Genomic DNA, 25787 nt, shown 5'->3' with positions numbered 1-25787 from the left:
TCAATATCCGTTTAAGATCCGATTTTTTATCCGAAAATTATCCGTACCCGTTTAGTTAGGATATGGTTTTAAATTTTGCTATTCGTCCAATATATGTATCCGAACTAAAAATACGAATCCGGATATGGATTGAATACTATCCGATCCGTATCCGATCCGTTTTTGATTGATTTTCTTTTAGTTCTCAAAACTATTTAGAAATATAACTATATAATTTAAATATTTAAAATATATTTAGGTAAATGTCTGATCCGATTACGATAACTATGATGATGTTTAGCTCCTCATCAAGCTCATAATTTGCAACTCAGAAGCTTAACATAAAAGAGATATTCCTGAAAATGCAATTTATTTAGAAAATCTTTTGCATTTTGGGTATACTGTGAGATAGCCTAAGCACTACCGAAGAAAATATTATGGTTGATTCTGAGACGGTGAAGATGTGAGAGAAGACACTATGTTATGCTAAGCAATGAGAACTAACCTGGAGTGTGGAGTATGAAGCCAATGCCCAATGTTTCTACATCTGACTTTCAGCTTCCTAGGGTTTGTGTTGGGATGTGGTGTCTGAGTCTACTTCTTTTTGCACCGGGACGATTCCTTTTGTTAATCTTGGATTGTTCTTTCATGGTTGAGATTAGGGCCGTAAGAAAAGCCCGTTGGTTCAGCTTAAGCTCTTAATGAGCCGAGCTTTTTTTTTTTAAAGGCTCGAAACTATAATCCAATCAAGCCGAGCTAGTATCGGCTCGAGGAGCTTATTTTTAAGGCTCAAAACTATAATCTAATCAAGCCGAGCCCTAATGGTATCCATTAAGCCCATTGAGCTACCGAGCAGAGTTGGAACCTTATCGGACAGGAGATAGCCCGAGTCGGTCAAGCTGAGCATTTTTCAGATCGCTCAAGCTCTGTTCATTTACACCCTTTGGACTCGAGATGACTTGCGAGGCCAAATTTCCGGAGGGCAGTTGTTATTTCTTCCCACTTTGCTTTCTTTATCGGGCTATAATATGTAATAGCTAGGATGTCATGAATGGCATCTTTTGCCTGCGGGCTTTTCCTTTGGAAAAGGAAAAATATATTTGTCCATGTAGCATTGCTCTAATTAGTCAAGTTCATCACTCACCTGTAGCTGATAAGGAAAAATATATTTGTCCATGATGTCGACTAAGATCAACCACAATATGTGTAAACAACAGTGTACGAGGTAAAACATAGATTAGGTTCCAAAAACATCCATTACATTCAGAATCTGCACACATTCTGAAGATAGATAGGGTTCACCAACCATAAATACAAAAGACTAAGGAGAATGTTCAGGCACTGCACACAAACAGTACCATAACTGCCCTTATTCATACCAGCATATCACAATTAAGCAAAAGTAGTAGCAGTCTTAGAAACACAAAGGCTATCTCATTCACTGGAGGACCAGGCAGCCTTCTGGGAAATGAGGAGGAGCCACAGGGGTGGTCTGGTAGGAATTTTCTTTACTTTCACTTGTGCCGTTCTCTTCCTCTTCGGACTCCACAAGACCAGTGGCCTCAAAGATATATGCCTTCACTTCTTGGAACCTTTCCTCAGAAAGAGAGACCTCGGCGAGCAGCCTCCATGCATAGTCTTCTGATGCCTCTTCATAGTCTTTCTTCCTTTTGAGCACCATGTGACCGCTGATCTCCCACACCGCAGGGTTAACCTGGGTATCCAGAAGTTCCTGGGGCACTTCACCGAGAGCCTGCTTCTCGGCATAGCACTGCATCATAAGACAAAAATCAGCAAAAGCTTCTTCAAATTTACTGCACACAGTATTACATGCGAATGGATTCAGACCGTCTTTATGGTTAACTAACATAACTCTTAATGGAAATACTAGATAAGAAAGTAGTGCATGAGGCTGCAAGTTATGAGATACAAGTATTGCTTCTTGTTTCAGGTTTGTATTAATCAAAGAAAAATGCTTTGCAATCGTTTAACTTGTAAATAAGTTACTCTGAATTCAAGCATCTGCCTAAGCATTCTACCTAGACCTAATCTTTCATAAACACTACCATCTTAGCAAGATATGATTGAAACATAATCAAGAGGATATGACATATAGAACAAGAAATTGAATACAGGTACTGAACATATGAATATTCTCCAAGTAAAGATTAAAAAGTTTGAACATATTTTTAATGACTTCTTTCATGGATACGTGAATGCAATTATAAGTTCTCATCCTATAAGCATTAGGAGCCAACTACACACACACAGACACAATATTATCTTTATTCTCCAACAAGATTATTTACCTAAGATAAGCATGCTTGAGAAATTAAATGTCATTCTGGTATTTACCTGTGGGAACAGGAAGATTCTCTTGCCACAATCAGAAATGAGCACATTAAATGGGATGTTATTGTCTTGAAGACAGATGCAAGCATTGGCCACCACATCAGATAGATCAGTCAAGGAATTTCCTCCCTCAAACACCAGTCCTCTCACAGGATAATTCATCAATTTTGAGACCTTCACACCACCCTTAGAAAGATCACCAGCAAGGGGTATCCTCTCGGTTGGCGCCTTCTCAACAGGAAAGGGTACTGACAAGTAATACGCCTGTAGATCATAAAACATACACCTTCTTTCATGAGTTCATCAATCGCAATCTAAATTTTGAATTCTATTCGTCAAAATGGAAGAGCAATTACCTGGAAGTGCAGGTGATTGATGGTGGCAAAGGCACCCAAACTGTTGTAACCCAGCCTGAAGTAAGGGCTACCAGCTTCTGCCGCCATCTGAAGAGCAAGCAAGAAGCTCTCAGCATCAATCCTCTGTGGCAAGCAATTGAGCACGCGGGGTATCAGCAGAACATGGCCATACTCAATTGGACTCACCTGTAACCAATACAAACATCAGAGTATATTCAAAAGAATTGCTCCATATCCATGCATACTAAGATTAATACATCAAAAGACAATCTTACATTGATTGCTACAACACTAGGCGTCTTGGATTTATCAACAGAGGCAGTCTCAGAGAAATATGCCTCGTCGCCTTCCCCGGCCTCGAATCGGAACAACACCTCCTCCTGGCCGACCTTGGTGAAATTAAACTTAGCAGGATCAAATGGCTGGAGGACACGATCGACGCGGAACTCGGTAGGCCGCTTCTTGAGGTGGCGGCCTTCGTTCAACTGCGCGACGAATCCATGGTCTCCGGGGATCACCTTGGTCTCACAGGCAGTGACGTCATACCGGAAAAGGCCCTTGCTCACCCTGTCCTCCCACTACAACCACAGGAAAAAAAAAATCCAAATAAATCTCATATGAAAAGGACAAAAACACAAACTTTTAACCTCCATTAATAAAAAGTTACCTGCCCAAGCAAAAGGGTGTTCAGAAAAAAGTCCGGCGAGGCCTCTCCCTTCCCCGTGGAAGAGAAGGCATAAAGAGGAAGCTTGGAAACTGCGAAAACGACGGTATGAATCAATCAGAAAACAAAAAGAACACAACTTTCCGATAAAAATCCCAATTAGGCGAAATGGGTCGGATGGAAATCGTGAAAATAATTGAGATTTACCAGGCAAGCAGCACTTCCCGAGGCAATTCCGGCCGCATCCACCATCCTCCTGGTAGTTCGACAACACGGTGGGAACTCTCTTAATGGTCAACATCTTTACAAATCTCTCTATATATCTACCTCTCTAACTCTATCTCTCACTAGTATGCACTCGGGTAAAGGGGATTAGAAGGAGTAAGGGATGGAACCAAGAAGGAAACCACCACCGGCGAGGAAGAGGAGGTCGGAGGGGCTACCACCAGCGGAAGGTAGGGCTCCGCGACCGCCGTGCGGGGCGGGGTTACCCTCTTTGTCGAAGAGTAGGAGGGAAGGAAAAGAATCCACCTGTGGGTGCGGGAAGAAGAGGCGGTGGGTTCCCCACCGGCCGGATCCAACTTTAGCCGTGGTTACCCAACTCGGCGAACACGAAGAAGTCTCTTAGGGAGGGCTCTAGGGGAAGGCAAAAGTGGACTTCTTGGTGTCTTCTCCTCCTCTGGGATGAAGGCTTTGGGGAGTTATTAATAGGAGGGAGGAGAGGAGGAGGAGGAGGAGGAAGAGGAAGAGGAAGACGAGAGGTGGTGGGATTCTTTGGATCCCAAGGGTGGGATCCGCATGAAACTTGTCCACATATTTGTTAGCAAGGATCGTGTGCAGAAAAGGAATGCACGATTTCAATACTTACGAATACTTGGCAGCTGTACAGCCATGTTTGAGATCCAATGACTCGCTGCCAAGTACTCTTCTTGGCATAATGCTACATTCGAGGTTGCAGAGAGTTTTGGTATCCGAGTTCCCTATTTGTGGTCATGCAGTAATTTACCCAATTTATATTTCAATATAAATATTGCTATAGGGTAAAATGACTAATTTACCCAGAATAAATAGAAATAATTTTACTATTAACTTTCTAATTATGCTACTAAAAGTATTTCATTACCTTTTAGAGAACTGTTTTAAGTTTGAGTGGATATAAGTTCCATGGCTTATCAGTTAAATCTTTATATAAATAATTGTCATCAATTAACAAAGGTCGCTACTTGGAGGAGTGATCATAATTAAATTGACAATAATGCCCATGCTTCGTTTCAAACAAAATAAGATAAAGTAAAGGGTATCGGATATCTTTCCCCTTATGATTTAAACTCAGTTATAACAGTTAAAAATTTTACTAAAAATTATCGGTGCTAATGTCGAAATCAGTGCAGTTCATTGGTGGCTAAATAACCGAGCGAACCCCTATCCCCTCCGTTAATTTTTGTTTGTATGAGTACCTAATTTGTTACATGTTGATACCTATTCTTACTGTTAGTTATCAGCCAGAGCGGGGCTTGCTTCAGGATTTTATCCTATCTCTCCTTCGTTTGTGTATCATGTTGTAACCTTATTTAAAACTTAATGAACTATAAAACATACCGGTAAATTAAGATATGGCCTGAATAAACTATAATTTATCCTCTAAATTATTACACAAATATAGCTTATGACTGAGGGTATTTAGGGAAAAACAAGAGCGGAATAATATTATTCCAGCCAAAGGTTTGGTGGAATAATTGTTTGAGATGAATGAGATAGTGCGAGGAGAAAACTGGTCATGTGGACTGAAGGGATCCAATAGAGAGTTGAGAGCTGAGAATAGGATAAACGTGGTGAGTTATTCTCCTTTCAATGCCCTTGGCGGATAGCTTATTCCGGCAGCCCTCCTCCAGCCGTGCATTATTCCCTTGGCTCCGTATAAACTATCCGTCTCATTCCGTCGCTATCCGGGCTCCCTATCAAATCGTATGTTCTCTTGGATAGTTTTCTTGGCTACCATCGATTGGAATCTAATAATAAATTATTTAACTTGGCGATTAATTCCACGTTCTAAAGAGTGTAGAAGAGAGATGGTTGGGATAAATTTATTGGATGCATTTAATTGGGGGAGTTGGATAGTAACGTGAATAAAATGTTCAAAGATAGTTTGCCCGGAAGGTTCCGACCATGATAAATAATGAAAATATAAATACTATCCGTTTATTAAATTAATTAAAAATGTTATATAAGTTATTAAGATTATAAACTAACTGTAAGATGAGAATTTCATATTTTTTTTTTTTATATTTAGAGTGGGAGATATTATATCTTTAAAAATAAAATAAAAAAAGTAGTGAAGTTTTTGGTGAATTAGCTTCTAATAAGTAATTAAGTACTACTTATTATTAGTGTTTAGTAAATTTTGAAAGTATTTAGTGAAAATAAATAAATATGGCAATTGATAATGACATATGTGATATAGAAATTTGGAAAACTTATAATTCATATTATACTTTCTTTGTTCAAACACCGTAAAATGGGATTCACACACTGTCTTCGATGATTTTATAATCTGACATCTTATTTTTTTCTCTATAATTCTCGTTTGACACTCTGACGTTATTTTGACTAACTGATATCGATCAAATTACTAAAATACCCTCTCTACTATTTTTCTTTCTCTTTGCTTCTCTTTTAAAGACGCAATGAGTGATTTAGATATTTATAAATTAGTTTATATATTATAGCAGAATATTCGTTTGCTGATACTGTTTAAATTAACAGAGAGTGTTAAATGAGAATTATAAGGAAAAAGTATGATACTGGTTACAAAATAGATAAAATATAGAGTGTAATTTATGCTACTTTTGATACTTATTAGAGAGACAATTAGGATATTTGAAAAGTCTAACAGAACATTATATTTTCCTATAGTCCAAAATATAAATTTGTGACCTTTTTCTTTTCAAATCAAACTCATCTTCTTCCACTCAGTACAATCTAATACAACTTACTTGCCCTAGAAGTCTAATATTAATGACATAAAATGATAATTAATAATTATTTCCATGATTTAAATATTAATCAGTGCCCATCTTGGATTGAGATGTAGATCCAAGCATTGGTACTTTCTTAATCATATCATCAATTGCAAGGATCGGTCATGTGATAAAATAGTAGATGCTCTTATAATTTTTTAAGTCTTGTTTTTAAATGTGGTGCTTAAGAGAGTAATTAACAATAAGTACGATTAAGATGGGCGCGAATCTCGAGGAAATGCAACGTGTTAATTTGTGGTAGGTTCAAGGACAATGTATTTATAATTAATGAAGCAAGTGAATATATTATGCAAAGAAGGGTAGGGTCATTGTTTGTGGAGCAATTTATTATTAGTAGTTCCAATTAATGTTTAATATTTTTCTTAGAATCTAAATCTAGTGTATGTTTATTTTATGCATAGCAAATTACATTTAGGTCCTTATTTTTGTGATGCTTATTTTGTTTTTAAGAATTAACTTAACCAATGTAATCAAATGATTTAGAATTTAGGGTAAATATCCTATAAAATTCATGAAGGGGTATATTTGGTATTTAACCTTCTTTTTTTTTAAAAGAAAAAATCATACAAACCTAAAACATAGGGCATCTCCACAAAAGTGTAAAAAAAAAATATAATTATCCTTTTTACCAATGTTACTGGGTGATAACCTACCGTGACGACTTCGAAACCCTAACCGACCTGATTGCCGCCTCGATAATATTCATTTCTTATGAGATCAACTAATCTGAGAAATATATACCTAATTAGATTGCCTTCCACAAGAAATTAGAATTTTATTTTATTAGTCCAAATCAAGGAGCTTTCAAAGTAGTACTAGCTTTGTCCAAGCTCTCTTCCCATTAATTTGGGTGTCATTTTCCTTGAATAATTGATGAATACTATAATGCTATTTCAAGGACTACTGATTGGAATTTCTATGTTGATATTGTTCTATTTGCCTCTGGCCAATGAAATCATCAAGTTTAGCTCCAAGTGGATAGATATGCACATTTTGGTTGCTTTATACAAATGATACACGTTAAGTAGGAATAATGGAGTGATGCTAATAAATTAGCTTTCTATTGGAAGAAACAAAAAATTATGATAAAATAACTAAAAAATTATTGTAAATTAAAAAAGAAAATGTGGAGTCGATTAATTGGTTGAATTCAAATGACAGAAAGAACAAGGAAGGAGGCCAAGAGCATGCCATCGTCACAATATGCAAGCTGTCTAAATTATCATTGACAATATAATAAAGCTAGTCTTTTTATATATGGGTACGGAGGGTATCCTCTCCGATACCTAATGTATTTTTGTGCTATCTTTTAAGGTAATGCTATTGCCTTATTATTGGCATTAAAAAAGTAATGCCCGATATGATTGGCTCCGTCTCGAATTTAATTTTAAGTTAAAAATTTTAGTTGAATTTAAGCTTGATCCGAAATAGACTTAGAATTTACTTACTGAACAGCTCGTGTGTGGTTAGAGATTGAAATACGCTCAAATTGAATCTAATCAATCTAAATTTAATGCATTGGCTCAGAGAGAGCATGACTCGATTACAATTACAGAAGAAGGTAAATTGGAATTGGAATTGGCTTTGGTCATGCATGATGGCAACTCTATGGGAGCATGGCTTCTTTTCTTTTTCATCCGATGGTCTAAAATATACTAACCTTTTCTTGAAGATGATCCAAGGACATTGAGAAATTAAAAAAAAGAAAGAAAAAGATTTTCTGTCAATTGTGTGGTTGCCTTCTCACTCAAGCATTCCAACAAACGTTTAGCCGACACCAAACATTTTCCAGATTGGCGTACTGACAGTGATCGCCGAGGACTAGTTACCTTACAAGATATATGAGCAGCCATAAAGTTAGTAGCACCGTCGACCAAACTACCAACAATCTTAAAACCTTAAAGGACAACGATGATGATAATTTGCTTTATTAATCTAAGCACCTGACTGTCTCTAACCCTATTCCTAGTCCTGGCAATCTTAGAAGATCTCCTAAGAAGATGATAATCAAACATGAAATCTTATCTCTTGGGTTGCCACTGGCCGCTGATGTCAAATTCCCAGCTCCAGAAAATCTCTCTCGTCCATATGTCCTAATCCTCGCCACGATGTCCTTGGAGAGCACCAAAATTTATTTTAATGCCCAATTTCGTACGCAGTTTGATCCATGTTAACGTAGAAGCTCCAGTTGCGTTTGAGTTTGCCATTGGAGGTCAATGTTAATATTTATTAAATATAATCAGAGCTATTAGATGCACGCGACTAAAATTATATACGACAAATAATGGTATTATTATTAAGACCGGCTCTTTGGACTTGATACTGTAATATACAACGAGGTCACTCTCAAATGATGGAGCTGGGTGAGTTCTTTAAATGAAATGATAAAGAGACGACTGCCCATGCCTGGAATTTTCCTCACAAATGATGATAAAATGAGAGGTGTCCCACTTTAACTCAATACCACAACCAGCACAAGAATGGAACTGGATGTGATTATATGCACTTTTACACATAATAAATGGAAGCAAGAAAAGAAATTTTCTGTTTAAATTCCTGTATTGCAACTGAGTTTATGTCGATACAGAAGATGTACCAGAAGCAACTTCCTGGATGCAGTATCTCGCAAAAAAGAAAAAGGAAAAGAAGAAAAAAAGAAACAAAATAGGGAGCAATCAACAATTGCGAAAAACAAAACAAAAAAACCCTCTAAAGCTCACTTCAATACATTCATCACTGAACAAGATAAAATGGAGAATCCATTAACTTCATGAAAGAACCCATAAAAGCACTTCTGCGGATAATGTACACTGTACTTTACGGTGGCTCCTAAATCCATTTCAAGCATCAAGCTTATGCCAAATAAGAGACCAAGAGAAAAAAAATTAGGAAACAACGAGGAAATTTCCAAGAAATGACTGAAACATTGACAAGAGCAGGAAGCAGAACTGCTACACGTTTCTTGATCTTCCTCTGCTCAGGTGCACTCTTATCCATGAATTTTGAATGTACAAACTTCTTTTGTCTGACAACTTCCAAACTGCTAACTCTATTGATGCTCAAGTCTGAGTAGTGCAACTTCCCCCAAGACTTGACTAGCATGTACACCAATGTGCTTTGTCTCTCTTACATTTTCTCCTGTCTTCATCAATTAATCTTTTCTGTACAGCCACAAAAATCGAAACTATTCTTCACTTTTAAATTCTCATGTATGCTAAGCTTAGTATCCACAATGACTTCATCAATGGCAAATTCATAATTTAAAGCTTCGAGCTAGAATCTGTCAATGATTCAATGCCTTCATCACCCTGAAAAGATATGCTGCAATTCCGAAACAAGCTGCACCTTCCAAAGACTTCAGAGATGCAGAGCAATGACATCAAAACACCCAGTAAGAGCATATAACCCCACGAGACAGATTCCACTTGCCTAGCATATTTCCCTAGAATTGATTCTCCAAAGGGAAACAAGCCAGCAAGTAGGCAAGCAAAACAACATTACAGGAGAACACCTCATAAAATTCCATTTAATACCCGCTGGTAGTAATCATACTGCCGTGTACGCCAAGCATCTAAGCTGCTACTTATCAAGGAAAGAACCAGAGAGACGCATTGCTGCTTAAAATAATAATAATAATAATAAGGAATTTGTGAAATTAATTGGAAAAACACAAATAATTGGTTGATAACGACTGCGCTGACCTCTTCAGTGAGGCTAAGTTGAAACCTCTTCCTCAAGTTTTGTATAGTACGAGGACCGCCTTTGAAGCAGGGGAAGCCAGAGTCCTGAAATGGGCAGCACCAATTAATGAATTGAAATCACTGACATCGTTCATCAATAGCACAAAAGTTAAATTCCTTGGAAACATGTTTGAATGATTTTACACAATGTTCTAGAAAGCATGCGCCAGATATGTAGCGGCCAAGGGGTTTCATCGCACGTGGCAGGGCCATGGCAGGTGAGTGGTGACATGCGCCCAAGGTGGGGTCTTAAACATATGATATAAATTTACATTTTCTAAGCTATCTAACTTCTACATAGTCTAAAATGAAAGACATGAAACTATGTAATTAAGTCTATCGCAATATCACCTTAAATAACCTAATTAAAAATTGACAATTCATTAATAATAAAGAAAAGCAAATTTTATTGCTTGTCTGCTTCTAGATATTTAAGAAAAACAGAGAAATTCCTGCAGTGAGAAGACTACTACATGAATTTCTTGCAGCAAGAAATTTTGCAGTCTTTGCACTGGATGGTGGGGGAAAAATGAAAATCATGTGAAGAAAGGAAAATATAATAGCATACAATCAAACTTAGGAACCATGCAAGAACATGGCAAAAATTTCACAATAAAAAGAACAAAAAGATACGAGATAAGAGAGAAAAGAGTGTGAGACCTGACCAAAACGCTATTTCGGTCTGCCATATCGAGCGCCACTGCTATTTCGGCCCACCATATCGGGCGCCACTAACCAAAATGTCATTTAGGGTTGCTACAACAAAACATAGCAGCCCAAGGCTAATTCTGCCTTGGGGGACCACCTTAGCCTTATTTTGGAACATTGACTACATTTAAGTCATAATCTGTTTGCCTTCAGTATATGAAAAAAAAAAGTGTTTTCCTGCCTATGCACATGGAATAATTTACAATAGCACTTTGGGCCTATGAAATGAAATTTCAACTATAGATAAGTAGTCATCGTCTCATGTTATGAAATATAATGAACAACATCTCACATACATTTATATCTAGATAACAATCTAGATGCTATCATTCAAGAGCTAAACGGCATAATTATATGTTGAAACATTCTACAAATATTGAATACCAGAAGTAAATGCATTAGCTAGATTCAAATTTAAAGTGACAAATAAGAAATATGAGAAATTCCTGAAACACCTACATCTTTTAAGTAGAGGACATCATAGCATAATACAGCATTCATATCCAAATCTGATATCTGATACCATGTGGTCACGATGAAGCCACTATCATATGAAGAACTTGAGATGGTTAAAACTTACAAAGGCTTAAGAAGAATAAAAAATAACAAGGGCAAAAGTTCAGGACTTCAACGTCTACAGGAAAAACCTTAAAATGACTTATCATAGATAGTCTTAAAATTGTTAGTTCAAACTATATTGAGTAGTCCTTTCTTTCATTGGATTTTCTGACGGAGTAAAGGAGCAAGGTCGCCAGTGGATGATTTAGTACCTGGCTTTTAATCAATCATTTCCACTCATCAATCTTACCATGTGCTTTTAGAACATGTTTCCTACTTGTCCAACACTCAAACCAACATTATACATCAAAACCATTACATTACTTGGTACAATAAAAGAGAAGCTTAGCAGAAAAGCAAATTATACTATGTAATGTATATAGAGAGGGAGCAGGGAGGGGGAGAGAGAGACATTACCTGCAGCATTTCAACAAGAAGTATGATTCGCTCAGCATGCTTCCGGCAAGTAAGAAAACCTTGGATGCATAGTACCTGAAAAAAACAAATGCATCTGAAAGAGTTGAGAAAGACCATAAAAATTCCAGATGACATAGTGGCAAAGATATCTATGTTAACTCATACCTTAAAGTAATCGAAGAACTCACTAGGAGTTCCTTCTGCATCAGAATCCATCACCTAGCATCAAGTTTGCCATATGATGTCAAAAGAAAGTAAACCATCGACCAAGTGATAAAGAGTCTATTATTGCAACACTTTGGAAAAGAGATGATATCCGACCTCAAGAAGCTCTCTAGTCAATTTAAAAGGGGCGCTCTCAAAATTCACTCCTCCAGGAGAATTGGATAGCATGAAACCAAAATCAATATGAATAATATGGCCTTCTTCGTCCATTAAGAGATTTCCATTGTGCCGATCCTTGACCTGAATAACATGATTAATATCCTCTAAATAAGTACACAATTCAGTTGCGGAGACCTCAGAAAACAGATTTACATGCTCTTCATAAATAACTACATCAGTTGCCAACTACCATGTTCCATCAACTAAAAGTTCGGTATCATACGCTTATGATGAAGATATTGTACAACTCTATTCATAATTCAAAGAAAAGGAGTGGGGGTAAACCCAAATTGCAGATTACTCTTTGTAGGTCACAAAATAGTACATTGTGCCTTTTGAGTATGTTCTGAAGGTTTTCACCTTTCAGGCTTTCACCACATCTAAGCACAAATTATCAGTTCTCATGAGTAACCAAAAAGCACAATGATTTGCTCAACTCTTAGTGTAGACTGACTAGAGTCCAACACAATTTCTTTATATCAATGCTTTGATTAAAAACAAAAATGAGAAAATGCACAATTTTTTAGGTTGCATGCTAATTTTATGATTTTGAATTTTTGTCAGAAATGAAGCTTTATACGTTTAGTTATAAGATCAACCCAGCTTGTCAACTAATTATCCATTTTTATTTGCAGGACAGATTTAATGTATAATAAAGCTTAGGCTGGACCCATTGATACTTGCATGTTCAGCCAAACACTGACAGAGTAAATCTGGAATAAAGAGTAATGGATGTATTCCATTAGACAGAGAAACCTGTAGGCACTTTAGGAAGTATAAAATGCCCTTTCCTTCCACTGCTCTAAATGAATGCCTAGAAGCACATTTGATGACTTTTAGGCTACAAATTTTAAGGAAGCCCAATTACCACAGCAATTGAGCATCTGTAGTAACAAAAAGCATCCTAATAAAGCAAGATAGTCAAAGATGGTGTCTTAATTTGAGTCACTAGCATATGAGCATCCTTGACTTTTAGACCACCATAAAAGCATTGACAATTGTGGGATAAGAAATGTCAATCTCAGTAAATCTAAGTGAAGTGAAGCACAAAATTTTAAAAAGATGAAGTGATGAACTTCTTTAGAAACAGAGATCTGGAACCCAAGGCAAAATACTTTGAAGTACCTGGAGTAGGTAACAGAGTATGGAATATCCTGCCATGCTCTCAACAAAATTTCTCTACAAAAATGATTGGAAGTTAGCACGAAAAAGATAATTGAAATTTTGAACCAAATAACAAATTCAATTAACATCAACAAGCGGTGACACATAATAAAATAGCTAACTTCAAGCAATGTTACAGCAAGGAACATATTACAGGCTTGAGGAGATTTGACATTAAAGTGACAAATGGCAGTATCACGGGCACAATTAGAAAATCAATATGATATGCAGAAACTGCAGTTAGTAAAAATAATCATTAAGCATTTGATTAGTAATTAGACTTCATTAATTTGGTTTATTGGTTTAATACAATCAGTCGGGCTAGTGAACTGTCAAATTCAGTTAAACTACATATGGTGGTTATCCGCAATGATAGATGGTTATGTAAGCTGATTATCTGTATGAGATAATCCAAATGTGTGGCTGTTCACATTGATAGATGGTTGGTAGTTGGGTATCATTTAAACTCATCCACTTGTTCGGATAGTTCACATTGGTCAGCTAGAGAGGCATGTATTAATTATTACATTACAAAACCAAATAGAAGGTTCCTTGAAAGCAAGCAGAAGTGCATATATACATTAATGTTAAATTTCAAGTTTGGTATACATGTATATATTATAATTATCAATCAAAAGATTAGCCAAGTGTACCTATACTCACATAGTATAGGGTTAGACAAATAGGTTTTGGTGGATAAACATACATAGGATCAGTCAATGACTATTGAAAAGGGAAATGTAAACAGTTGTAAAATACCTGTGCAAGTTTGAAATTTGGAGAATTATCCCCATATTTGGCTATAAAGTAGTCACGCAAATTTGAGATATTAGGAAACCGACTTTTAATGGAATGAATCGAGGCCTACAATAAAAGAAGACATTAAAATAGTGACAAATATTGGATATTAAAGGTGCTCCCATGCATGAGGCTCCCACCTAGGCAGGGTCTGGGGAGGGAAAAAGGAACACAACCTCACCTTCATCTCTGAAGAGGCAATTTTCAAGACTTCAACCAATGACCTCTTAGATGTAAAAGGAAAGCCTTACGGTCACATCAAGTGACGCCCTCACAAATTAAAAAGAAAAAACATAAAAGCTCAAAGAAGAAATGAGAGATAATCACCGTGTCAGGAATGGTTTCAATGAGGGCAGTATAGGAAGAAGTAACAAGAACTTCATAAGGACGCAACCAAAGTGGCAACCCAGCTTCTTGATATATGTCTGACATTAAGACACAGCATTGAAAAGTAAAAACCATTTGAATTGGAAGATTCCCATATATCACAGTAATACAGAATGAAAATTTTGAAGAAGCTTTATGAGATAAATCTAAACATGGAAAATCTCACATGCATCAGAAAGGTAGAATTTAGTACCAAACAGGGTCAATTAAATCAGATTAAAAAAAACAGCTTAATGAAGGAGCTATTATATTGCACAATAAAAGAAATACTTAGGCAATAGATAACCAGGAAACTGCTGACAATCTAATCCCAATAAGAAGGTGCACACAGATATTGGTCAAAGGAACTCATCTAACGGCAAATCTAAACTAAAACAAATGGAGGCAACTAAAAGTTGTGCTTGAAAGACAGGGTAAATCTTTATAACTAGAAACTGGTCCCCACACAAGGCAGTTTGAAGAGAATTCCCATGCATATACTTAGTTTTAGGAAACACTAAATTTAGAATTTTCAAAAGCAATCAGTATAGTGCAAAATGTAAACACCATAAAGATAAGTGCACAAAGAGTTAAATTGCATTATAAAAAAGCAGTGACACTCCATAACAAGTTAAACAAGTTGTTTGCAACAATTGACTTTTGCTGTCTTTAGAGATGGTATGTTCCTTTCACAAAGGGCAGAAATAATCCCTAGATATGATTTTCCTATTTGTAGTGAAAATAGATATTATCTAGCGGAATTCTTGCTTACAATAGAGAAACAATGAGAACATCTTTACTTTTTGCTCCCAGCCGAGGAAGACATGAGCAAGTTAAGGAGCGAGAGATATCAATCTTATATTTAGTTGTTTGTCCAAACTAGCATGTAAATTTAGACCTTCAAAGGCAGAATGATACGGGTTTTAAATATGGGATACAATATGCAATAAACATATTTTCCAATTTACTGAAGTTTATGCAATAGATAATGATCGCATAGAAGAGAATCAAGAGATTAGTTTCTACAGAGCACATATTATTAAAATCACAGTCCTATAAAAGATGCCTAGAGTAGATAATCCTAAATAGATAAAGCAAGGACATAATTGCTTGCAAACTTGAGATGTACTTTCCATGATTAGCACAATTATTCACTTGCACAGCTCGCTTTCAAAGATCCTATAATTCTGTATATTTCTTGCTGTCAACCATGTATTGCAGGACATTCTCAACAATCTCTCAGTATGCTCTTCCATTAAGTTATAACCTTTTTCGGTACCTATCAGATCATGTGACAACAGACTGATAGATATCTGCAAGTCAATTTATCAACAGAAAATTGAAGTGTACCCTTAGGCGAAAGTGTATTTCTTTAAGATATACCGTACCAGTCAATTTTCACAGACAATGGAACTTACAGTAGCTACAGAAAGGAAGAGATCATTTTAGAATTTAAAATTAAGAAACCAGACTATGAAATAGTTGACTGTAGCTTAAACAAACACTGATCATAAGAAGAGGAAATTAGTACTGAAAGTGGCAACCACCATAGAAATGTGAAACAAGCTGCACAGCTAGATGCTCCTGCCTGCAATCATCACCACTCTTCACAATGATCTGTGGGGTAAACATTAAAAGAGAGAAAGTGTTTATGAATTGAAAGATGGTGAAACATACAAATATCAATAGCAAGAAACATCAACTACTCAATGACAGCAAAGGTCTACAATACTTGACAATACACATAACCGAAGAGTATAAATTCAACGCATCACACATTTTTTCTCCAGTTGCATGTTGAAGATGCAATAATGCAATAAGTTAAGCAATCTTTCAAATCAATTTCCACAATATAAAATTTAAGATATTGGATTACATAAAAATGATTCACTTATTTTTAAATTTACTTCCAAATATTAACATAGCTACTCTGGCAAGTAGTTTAACTTTGATTCAAAATTGAATTAAAAGCTCTTTGTTTCATGTTTCATATCAGGAAATGCAGAATGTGAGAATGCATCCAAGTCACAACATTTTTAATGCATCTGGTCAAAACATTGTGATGATTTCAGATAAACTAACTATTATTAAGATAAATCACAACTAACACTATTAACAAATTTGTTCCCATCAATTTCAGAACAAGAAATAAAATATCTCTACTGAATCATATGTAAAGAAAGGTTTTTTACTTACAGAACGCAAGTCCCATCCAGGTAATTTTCCATGAGCTGATGACCGCCTTATTCTTTCTTTCTTAACCTCCCAAAGTTCACCAGACAAGGCATCAGTAGGTTTAGGAGAACCACCTTTTACCACCTGCGTGAAAAGTTTTGCCCTGTTATACTATATTCATAGGTGCCATTCGAAAAGTGGAGCTGTAGGACGATGTTGCACCTTTTGTTCTACATCTTGTGAGTCCTGTCCTGCTCCTTTTAAAGGAAGCCCTGGCGGAGCTTGTCCCTTTGCTGCAGCAGCCTAAAGAAGTAGAACCCATGTATCAACAAATAGATGGATTTCATGAAACTGTGCCTAGGGCCTCAGGCTTAAGAAATAAATCACAACTAAACCAAATCAACCAAATGCAAGATAGCAGCATAAAAGACGACACATATGCAAACTAGAAGTATATAAAACTGCACAAGTGTGGATTACGTCAGCATGTACCTCAATTCCAATGAAAGGAAGAAAAAACAACCAACTAGCTCTCTCATAATAGAGAAAATGCAAAAGTAGGACCCCAGTAAATATGGCCGAACACTTCCATACACATTACAGCATGCACGATATCTCTAACCCATCAAATAAGATAAATAAAATAGCTAAATAGAGTGTCTATCTATACTGATTTCAACCCCACATTAAGCCATTTCAGGCCTTGTGCACTGCAAGTGCCAACTCCAATTATTCTAACCACATCTTAAATTCCGAAGATAAAATAATGAATTTTTCATAATCATAAGCATTACCAACCAAAAAATCAGAACTACTAAGTATTACTAACCACTAAGGAAAGAAAAAGTACTAAAGTTTAACACTACAAAAAACATGGACTGTCAAACATCTGAACTACCCTACAGAGGTAAATAACTGTAATATCTCAGAAAACCCACCTTTACTTCCTCTATGGCAATTGTGCTCGGAATGCGGCGATGCTCTTTCCGATGTGTTGGCTCTTGATCTTCTACATCTTCCATATTGACCCCAGGGACTGCAGATAAACTAACCCTTACCCACTCCAAATTACGATAAACATTCGTTGATTTAGTTCCTGATTCACTAGCTGGATCTTGTTCATTAACTGCAGCTTGTTGGATTTTGTCCCGTGAGCCAGCTTCTCCACTGTCCCTTGAATGGCCAATGAACTGCTCAATAGAGAAACTAACGTGAACAAATTTTACTTTTGCCTCCCATAGTTGACCCATCGCTTGATCAATAGCCTGAGAGGTAGATGTCAGCATCCTATTTGTATCATAGTTATTTGCATCATGACGACCCCACAAAGGATATGCCCATGGAGGAGGCTTTGGTAATTGTGCATCTCCATTTGCTAAAGGAATCCCTCCTCTAGAGAGCTTTTGAGCATCAAATGGAACCTTTGAATGGCTGGAAAAGGAAACATCGTAAGTTGCATAATGACAATTTATTCAGTAAACAGCCATAAGTGATAAGCCAACTCAGAGTCGTTGAGCAAAGATAAACGAGCATATAAACAACATGAATAGCTACAGAACAAAAAGTAAGACGTGACTCTAGAACGAGATCAACAGAAACTTTTCCACATTAAAGAACAAAACAAGTAGCTTCCTTTTTTATTAAGAAAAATGCCATAATCAAACCACTATATATTAGGAGACATAAGTCAAACCAAGTTTGCATTGTAGCACAACCTATATACCTTGGCACTTCACCTTTCAAAACTTCAACGCATATTAGATAAGGTGCCTTTTCCCTAGAATTTAGAAGAACAGCTTCATCCTCAGGTATATGGATCACCCGGTACATTCCCTTCCCCATTGGAAAGCACACTCCTGTAATAACACAAAAAGCAGCAAGTAAAAAATGAACATTATAACTGAAGTCGAACATTAATATGAAGTCATATGAAAATAAGATAATAAAATCAAGGCTCCAAAACTTAGGATTAGGATCAGGTGCTAGAAAAAATGATATGGATTGCCGATCAGCCATATCGGTCATATTGGATTGGATTATTTTGTTATTATGTAAAATTCTACATATTATTTAGAAATACAGAAATTTTTAAATATTTAGAAAATGTGAAAGAAAAATAAGAAAATAAAAATTACTCCCTTATGAAGTCTAAAAACTAAAAAAAGTACTCATTCGAAATAATAATAAGTTCTGACTAGGATCAATAAATTTCTATGCTTGTAAATTACCGATGCAGAAGTGAAATAAGAGAGAGAAATCTCGATCGCTCTTCACCATTGTTCCACAGTAGTAAAAGAAAGGGAGTCAAAGAGTAGGTGAGAATAAGAGAGATAAGAGAAATAAAATAAAATAAAAAAAACACATCCGATTTTACCAGAGTGCAGAGCAGCTGAAAATGCTCGTTGGATTGGCCACTAGATGAGCTCGGTTGAAGTATAAAGGAGTGGAAAGATAGTATGTGTGAGATATAGAAAGTAAAAGCTGAAAACTTGAAAAGAAGGCAACTGGGGGCATAAATTACTGATGTTCCCTAGGTTAAATCTATTTATATCCGGCCTAATTCTTTTTTTTTAAAAAAAACCTATTTCAACTCGTTTCAATCGATACAGTCGAGATGGATCAACTAATACTGACCAATACTAGACCGAAACTAGTCAGTAGCCAGTTTTGAGTTAGGATCAGGATCGGCCAAAACATAAATCCATGAGTAAAACAATCAAGAACTTGAGATAAAGGAAAACTTAAACTAGTGTGAAATATTTCCCACTGCTTCTATCATGAAAATGAAGTCCTAGCATTAAATCTAACCATATCTAACAATATGTGTATCCACTGCCCTATTCTCCCTTCTTTACATTCAGTTGATTCAAGAATATGCAAAATTAGCCACCATGCCAAATTACACAAAAAGTTACTAGAATAACTGATATAGTCTAAACTTTATTAGTCCCTACTACTAAAGTATGGGATCACAACTACAATCTCCAGCCAAGATAACTTTCAATTTCAGGTCTTGTCTTTATAGGCTATACTGAAGGTATAATTACACTAAGCAGTCAATACTAGCAGTAAAGATTGTCAAAAAACCCGTGAGTCCGAAGTCTGTCCATATCCAACCCAACAAAATCGGGTCATAACTCGTCCCAAGCCTGCTTTGGACCTACCCGACCCGACCTGAAAGTCTATTGGAATGGCTTAGGGTCAAGCCATGTCCAAGCCCGACTAACGCCTAGCCCATCCATTAAAGCCCATAGATAATGGCCCGTCTTTTGAGCTCTCATCTACCCGCCCGCAATTAGTTTCATCCAAGTTTATCAGATTTAAATTTAAATTCCTTAAATCCTATTTAATCGTTTATATCCTTAAATGTTAAATATTTGTTTCTATTACCGTTCTCATTTGGAAGTATAAGCAACAGTTATAAAATTTGATCAAGACTAACTTGGCCGAGATTGAAAATAATTATGCGACAGTATTGCTTTCATTGACAACTAGACTCTCTTTTTGAACCGATACGTGTTTCCGTAGATCTTACTGTTTTCTGTTTGTCGAGAAATATATTAAAATGCCCATACTTTTCCACCCATAACATAAACCTGAATCCAAGCCATTGACGAGCCTCGTTAGCTTTCAAGCCTTTGTTTCTTGCTTTCGAGCCCTATTAGTGCTTCCATTCGTTTGGTTTCCCTTCTCTAAAAATGAAAGAAAGAGGAAACCCTTGCTTTGCTTGCTTCCTTCCTTGCTAATTGAAAGCAGGACTCACGCGTCTGGTTATTAAGATGATGGGCCCCTATTTCTACACTTTGCAGCATCTCAATTGAAAACAGAGAAATTTTTCATGCTTGCTTACAAGCCAATCTTCACCGGGACGTAAGAACATTTAGAAAATTTTAAATCATATAAAAATATTCCTTTCAAAGATTTAGAAAAAATTCTATTATACACTTTGCAGCATCCCAATCAAAAACAGAGAAATTTTTCATGCTTGCTTACAAGCCAATCTTCACCGGGACGTAAGAACATTTAGAAAATTTTAAATCATATAAAAATATTCCTTTCAGAGATTTAGAAAAAAAATTCTATTATATAAAGACATTCTTTCCAAACATTTAGATTCAATTAGACATGGGATGGACTGGACAGGGTCAGAAAACTTGAACTTGATATAATAGAATTTTTTCAATTAGACCATAAGTTTCTTTCTTTTCTTGATGACACCCACAAGGATCATGAATCTGAGATACTATCCGGATATTGAAAAGATCAAGGAGATACATAAGGATTGTCATCATGGATTACAAGATTCCAATGTTGCACATAATGTGGATGAAATTTATAAGATTTACGGGAGGATAAGCTGTCCCTTATGAAGAAAACTGGGTTTGTTAATACATTCCATAGTAGTGTAGATTCAGATGAAATTCATAATCACTGTATTGAAAAGCGGCTGCCCCGCCAACAAGAATGGCGGTCAGACCGCCTAAGTGAACTTGATAGGCCGCCAAGTCACGTAGCGGGCTGAGAATTGCTGATTGTTTCATCTTCTCCTCCTCTTTTCTTCCTCTCTGGCATCAAAACCACCCTTCTTTTTGTCTTTCTTTTTCTGTGCTTTAACAGTGGAAAAGAGAAAGTATTGGAAAAGATAGAGATGCCACGTGGAAAAGAGAGAGTGGCGGAAAAGAGTTGGAAAATGAAGAGCCATGTGGGAAAAAGAGAGTGGTGGGAAAGAGAGACCATGTGGAAAAGAGAGACCATGTGGAAAAGAGAGCTGACTCATGTTAACATTGGAAATCACCAAAGACACCAATTATTAATGCATTTCAAACTACAAACTAATGCATTTAGTTTCAGATCATGATAATTTATTTAATAAAATATGTATGCATATTTGTGAATTATAAATTTATAATCTATTATTTTTATAGATGTGAATTGCACTATTAAAATTTTATAAATACTATATATATATATATATATATATATATATATATATATTATCATATACAATTGTTTTTTACTTTTCATATATTAAATTGCTAGACCGCCTTGGCGCTCACCATCCGCCCAGGCGCTAGGCGGTAGTCATGTAGGGTGACTACCCGCAATCCGCAGCCGCCTTTCAATACATCGTTCATAATTCATCCATAAATAAGCTTACCATGTTTGAAAGCCACCAAACAAAATTTCACCTATGTCATACTTAAGGAGATAGCTGGTACAAATTAGAATATGTGCAAGTAAACATAGATGGTAGTACACACAACCGTGGATCCTATGGCTGATTAGAATTATGGAAATGGGTTCTCCAAAAATTAGAGGTAAAGACTAAATAAATCTTACCCACTCCAAACCATGCAATCTCAGACATCCATTTCTTAAATGTGCAAGTGCACAGCAAGACAGTTAAGAACATACATCAAGCATGGAAATAAAAGAACAGAAAATACCTCCATTCTTCTGAGCAGAAGCAAGATGTGAATTGATCTCTGTAAGAGACTGGCAACATAGGAGCAACAAATAGACCATATTCAGAAATCACTTTAATCAAAAGAAAAGGCAGAAAGGCGACTACAAACACTATCATTATTCAATGGAGTATGTCTAACCAACCTCTCGGAGAGCAATTTTGCGATCTTCAATAGGAAATATATCCACTAGACCATATGATGTGTCGCACAAAGATTGAACAAACTCCAATGAAGCATGATAGGAACCTTTGCGAATTTCTGATAGCACATTATTTGGTAAAGGTGGTCTTCCATTCTGCTTTTCATTGCGTTCTCGTGGTGAGCCAGGATGTTTCTGTCATAAATAGAGTAGCAGTAAGCAAATCTACGCATACATCAAAAAGTGTCATTTGATGCAGAACAAATAATCATCATAGTCTGTTAATTTGATGCTGCACCATACAAGCATAATAATATGGTGAAAAGATTAAAATAAGGGGTATGTAATTGTAAAATGAGCAGTTTTTTAAGCCAATCAAGCCATGGGGAGTTTTATATGACTAAGTGAAACATTAAATCAACTTACAACGTACTAGTGTGAAAATATTGTGACATACTCCTAGTAACCTACACACACAAAATGGTCAAGTAAAGAAAGACCTAAAAATCATCCGCTTCATACATACTAACATAAGGATAAAAAAAAACCTATAATAATCTGACATCAAATTAACTGCCAAGTAATCAGACTGGCAGTGAGTTGGTGGACATGGATGAGAATTGAATCATACCTCTAAAGAATACAATCATTTGATTCATCTTTTGTCTTCTTGGTGTAGTTGCTATGTAAGAATAGAAATTATGAGACACCGCTGGTCCGTTTAACATACATTAATATTGTTAGACCACTACTCAAGCAAATCCAAATACCCTAGGAGCCACTAACCCAACATGAACAGATATGGAATCAGCAAACTTTAACTGCAAAAATCAATTGAGAATGCAGAATGCTAACAACAATTATTCACACGATAGACACATACCATGATGTATGAATTAGATTCAAGTTGAGAGATTTCAATTCCTTCCTTCTAGTAGTGGGTAGTGCCCATGTAAATCTTCTTAATACAAGATCATGCCAACCGAACCCAACATCATAACAATCTATAATGAGGCAATCTTCAGGTGGTTCTTCTTAAACAAATTATATACTACTAGGAAAGAAAAGAAATAAAACATCATCTCCTTGTCTTTCTTTTCTTTTTATCCTTATACTCACTACTAGAAGGGGAAAGTGTTCCATGTCCATGTGAAAATGCAAATAGACTTGATGATTTAAGATCCTAAAGAGTAAAGATGAAGACAAAAGTCGCACAAATCTCATAAGCAGCTAAGCTCACAGAATACACTGCATAACTTTGTAGCGGTCATACACCAGACAATTAGCAGAAAAGAACAAATGCCTAAACTATCGATAAATTATTAAAAGTATAACTACAATTACCTCTCTCAGTATCTTTGAATTAAATAGCTCAGAATCTTCTAAAGATCGGTCTCGATCTCGAAAGAGCCGCCTGAAAAAATTCTCAGTCCCGGGGCTACTCCCAGAGGGACCTTCAGAATAACCATTCTCACTGATACCTCCAGTCTTAACATCTTCAGGGTGCACCCTAAACAACCTACGGAATGACAAAAACTCAGAAGTCTCCTCCTCCTCAAAATTGTCGTAATCCTTATTACCATCCTCATTCTTATCATGTCCATCATTTCTTTTCTCCTCATTCTTGTCCTTAAATAGCCTTCTGAAGAAGTTCTCCTTTTCACCTTCCTCAATGCTCCCATTATCATGCAAAGCTACCTTTCTATCCTCATTCTTGTCCTTAAAAAGCCGGCGGAAGAAATTATCATCATCCGTGCTCCTAACACAACCATCTTCTTCCTCTTTCCTATCATGTGCACCTTCTGTTTTTTCTTCATTCTTGTCCCTGAAAAGCCGACGGAAAAATCCTTCCTTCTCATCTTCCTCCACACTCCCATTGACCTTATCCTTCTCTTCATGTCTATCATGCATCCCGTCTTTCTTCTCATCCATCTTGTCTTTAAAAAGCTTGCGGAACAAACCCTCTTTTTCATCTTCCTCCACACTTTTACTTGCCTTATCTTCCTCGTCATGCCTTTCCTGCCCACCTTCCTTCTTCTCCTCATTCTTGTCCTTAAAAATCCTGCGGAAAAATCCCTCCTTTTCATCCTCCTCTCTTATCTTCTCCTCTTTATCACGAAACAACCTCTTTAAAAACCCTTCCGAGCTCGAGGTCAGCTCCTCCTCTTCATCCTTATTGTCCCTAAGCAATCTCCTAAAGAAACCATCTTTGTCAGAATCGTCCTCCTCCTTATCCTTGCTATCCCTAAGCAACCTCTTGAAAAATCCATCCTTATCCGACTCCTCTTCCCCCTTCTCCATGGACTTCCTAAAGAACAACGTGTCACGCACCTTCGGCCCGGGAATCAGCTTCTTCAAGAGCTTGTTATCATCAGATGTTGACAAAGCCTTACCTTTACTACCACTATCATCAGCACGACAATTCACCTCAGCCGGGGGGCTAAAACCGAGCGTCGGGGATGAGGCAAGGGAAAGCAATCGCTGCTTTGAAGATCGAATCCGATTGAGCACTGGATTGCTCCTAGGGCTAGAAGGAGCTGTCGCGGGGGGCGCCGGAGGACGAACAAGCGGCGGCCACTCACCCATCAGCGTGGAGGCGATCTGGCACTTCTCCTGAATTCGGCTGATTCCCTCATTATCCTCAACGTCCTCGAGCTCCGCCATGAGGAACCAATGCACCTTGAGCGCGATCTGGAGCGATTTGGCGCAGGTATCGATGACAAATTTATCCAAGGACGGGCTGGGCTTGTGCACGAGCATGTAGCAGATCTGGAAGAGGTAGCTCTCGATCCCATGGAGAGGCAGCGTGTACATACGATTGCAGAGGTAGTCTCGGACGCCGGCGTGGTCATGTTTGTAGAGGTAGCTCACGGCGATCCACTCACAGAAGAAAGCGGAGTCGAAGAAACGGATCAACCAACCGCTGCTGCCGACCTCGCCGCCGGCGACCGGGCTCGTACGGACGATCTCCCGGGGAGAGTCGTCGAGCCCGAAGCGGGGCAATCCGAGGAACCGCACCATCGTCAGTCCGCCATCGGAGAAACCGCGATCCGATCCAAACGCAAGGGCGGGCGCGGGCGCGGGCGCCGAGACCCTAAATTGCGTCCAGGGTTGAAACGAACCCTAGAATTCCGGGGCGAAGATTCGAACGGCGAGCGGATCAGAAGCAAAAAGAAAGATTAAAAAGGAAAGGAGAGATCAAATCCTCTAGGGCTTCCCAGGAAATTTTGGATTCTCTTCCTCGATTTGTTTCTTCTGGGAATTTGAATCTTCTTATCTTTCTTTCTCCGCTATCGTCGTCTTCGTCGACGGCGAGAGAGAGGGAAAGAAAAAAAAAATTGCGCAGGTCGGGGGGGAGGGGGGTACGGGTTGGTCGTATACATCCGGAGCAGTGGAAGGAGGTCTTGCGATTGACGTTACTGAGTTCCACGTGGACATCAACAGGTGTGCACTTCCTTCGAGATGGGAATTTGTGTGCCTT

At 37.2% G+C, this 25787-nt stretch overlaps 2 protein-coding genes across 3 annotated transcripts; both read right to left on the bottom strand.

The window, feature by feature from the left end:
- Positions 1–1198: 1198 nt before the first annotated feature.
- LOC140780085 (GDP-L-galactose phosphorylase 1-like) lies at positions 1199–4076 on the bottom strand. Its single transcript, XM_073125408.1, has 6 exons — positions 3559–4076; positions 3355–3443; positions 2963–3265; positions 2688–2873; positions 2335–2595; positions 1199–1750 (listed from the first exon to the last, which is right to left on the bottom strand). The coding sequence occupies exons 1-6, from the start codon at positions 3650–3652 to the stop codon at positions 1418–1420; spliced, it is 1266 nt and encodes a 421-aa protein (XP_072981509.1). The 5' UTR covers positions 3653–4076; the 3' UTR covers positions 1199–1417.
- Positions 4077–8913: 4837 nt separating this feature from the next.
- LOC140758160 (phosphatidylinositol 4-kinase beta 1-like) lies at positions 8914–25659 on the bottom strand. 2 transcript variants are annotated; one of them, XM_073094237.1, is made up of 16 exons: positions 23651–25658; positions 22310–22501; positions 22147–22195; positions 18423–18555; positions 17638–18130; positions 16922–17002; positions 16721–16843; positions 16072–16141; positions 14486–14583; positions 14120–14224; positions 13322–13375; positions 12134–12277; positions 11978–12031; positions 11813–11887; positions 10091–10174; positions 8914–10003 (listed from the first exon to the last, which is right to left on the bottom strand). In XM_073094237.1, the coding sequence occupies exons 1-16, from the start codon at positions 25325–25327 to the stop codon at positions 9902–9904; spliced, it is 3534 nt and encodes a 1177-aa protein (XP_072950338.1). In that variant the 5' UTR covers positions 25328–25658; the 3' UTR covers positions 8914–9901. The 2 variants fall into 2 exon arrangements, 1 of the variants encoding a protein (XP_072950338.1); XR_012104077.1 differs by lacking the exons at positions 8914–10003; positions 10091–10174; positions 11813–11887; ... (1 more) ...; positions 12134–12277; positions 13322–13375 and having other exon boundaries at positions 16056–16141; positions 23651–25659.
- Positions 25660–25787: the final 128 nt, after the last annotated feature.

The sequence above is a fragment of the Typha angustifolia genome, chromosome 3 (assembly GCF_048772165.1).
Source record: "Typha angustifolia cultivar Huaian chromosome 3, ASM4877216v1, whole genome shotgun sequence".
Taxonomy (NCBI): Eukaryota; Viridiplantae; Streptophyta; class Magnoliopsida; order Poales; family Typhaceae; genus Typha; species Typha angustifolia.
Note: the sequence above shows the minus strand (reverse complement) of the source record. Positions and strands in the feature narration are given on the sequence as shown.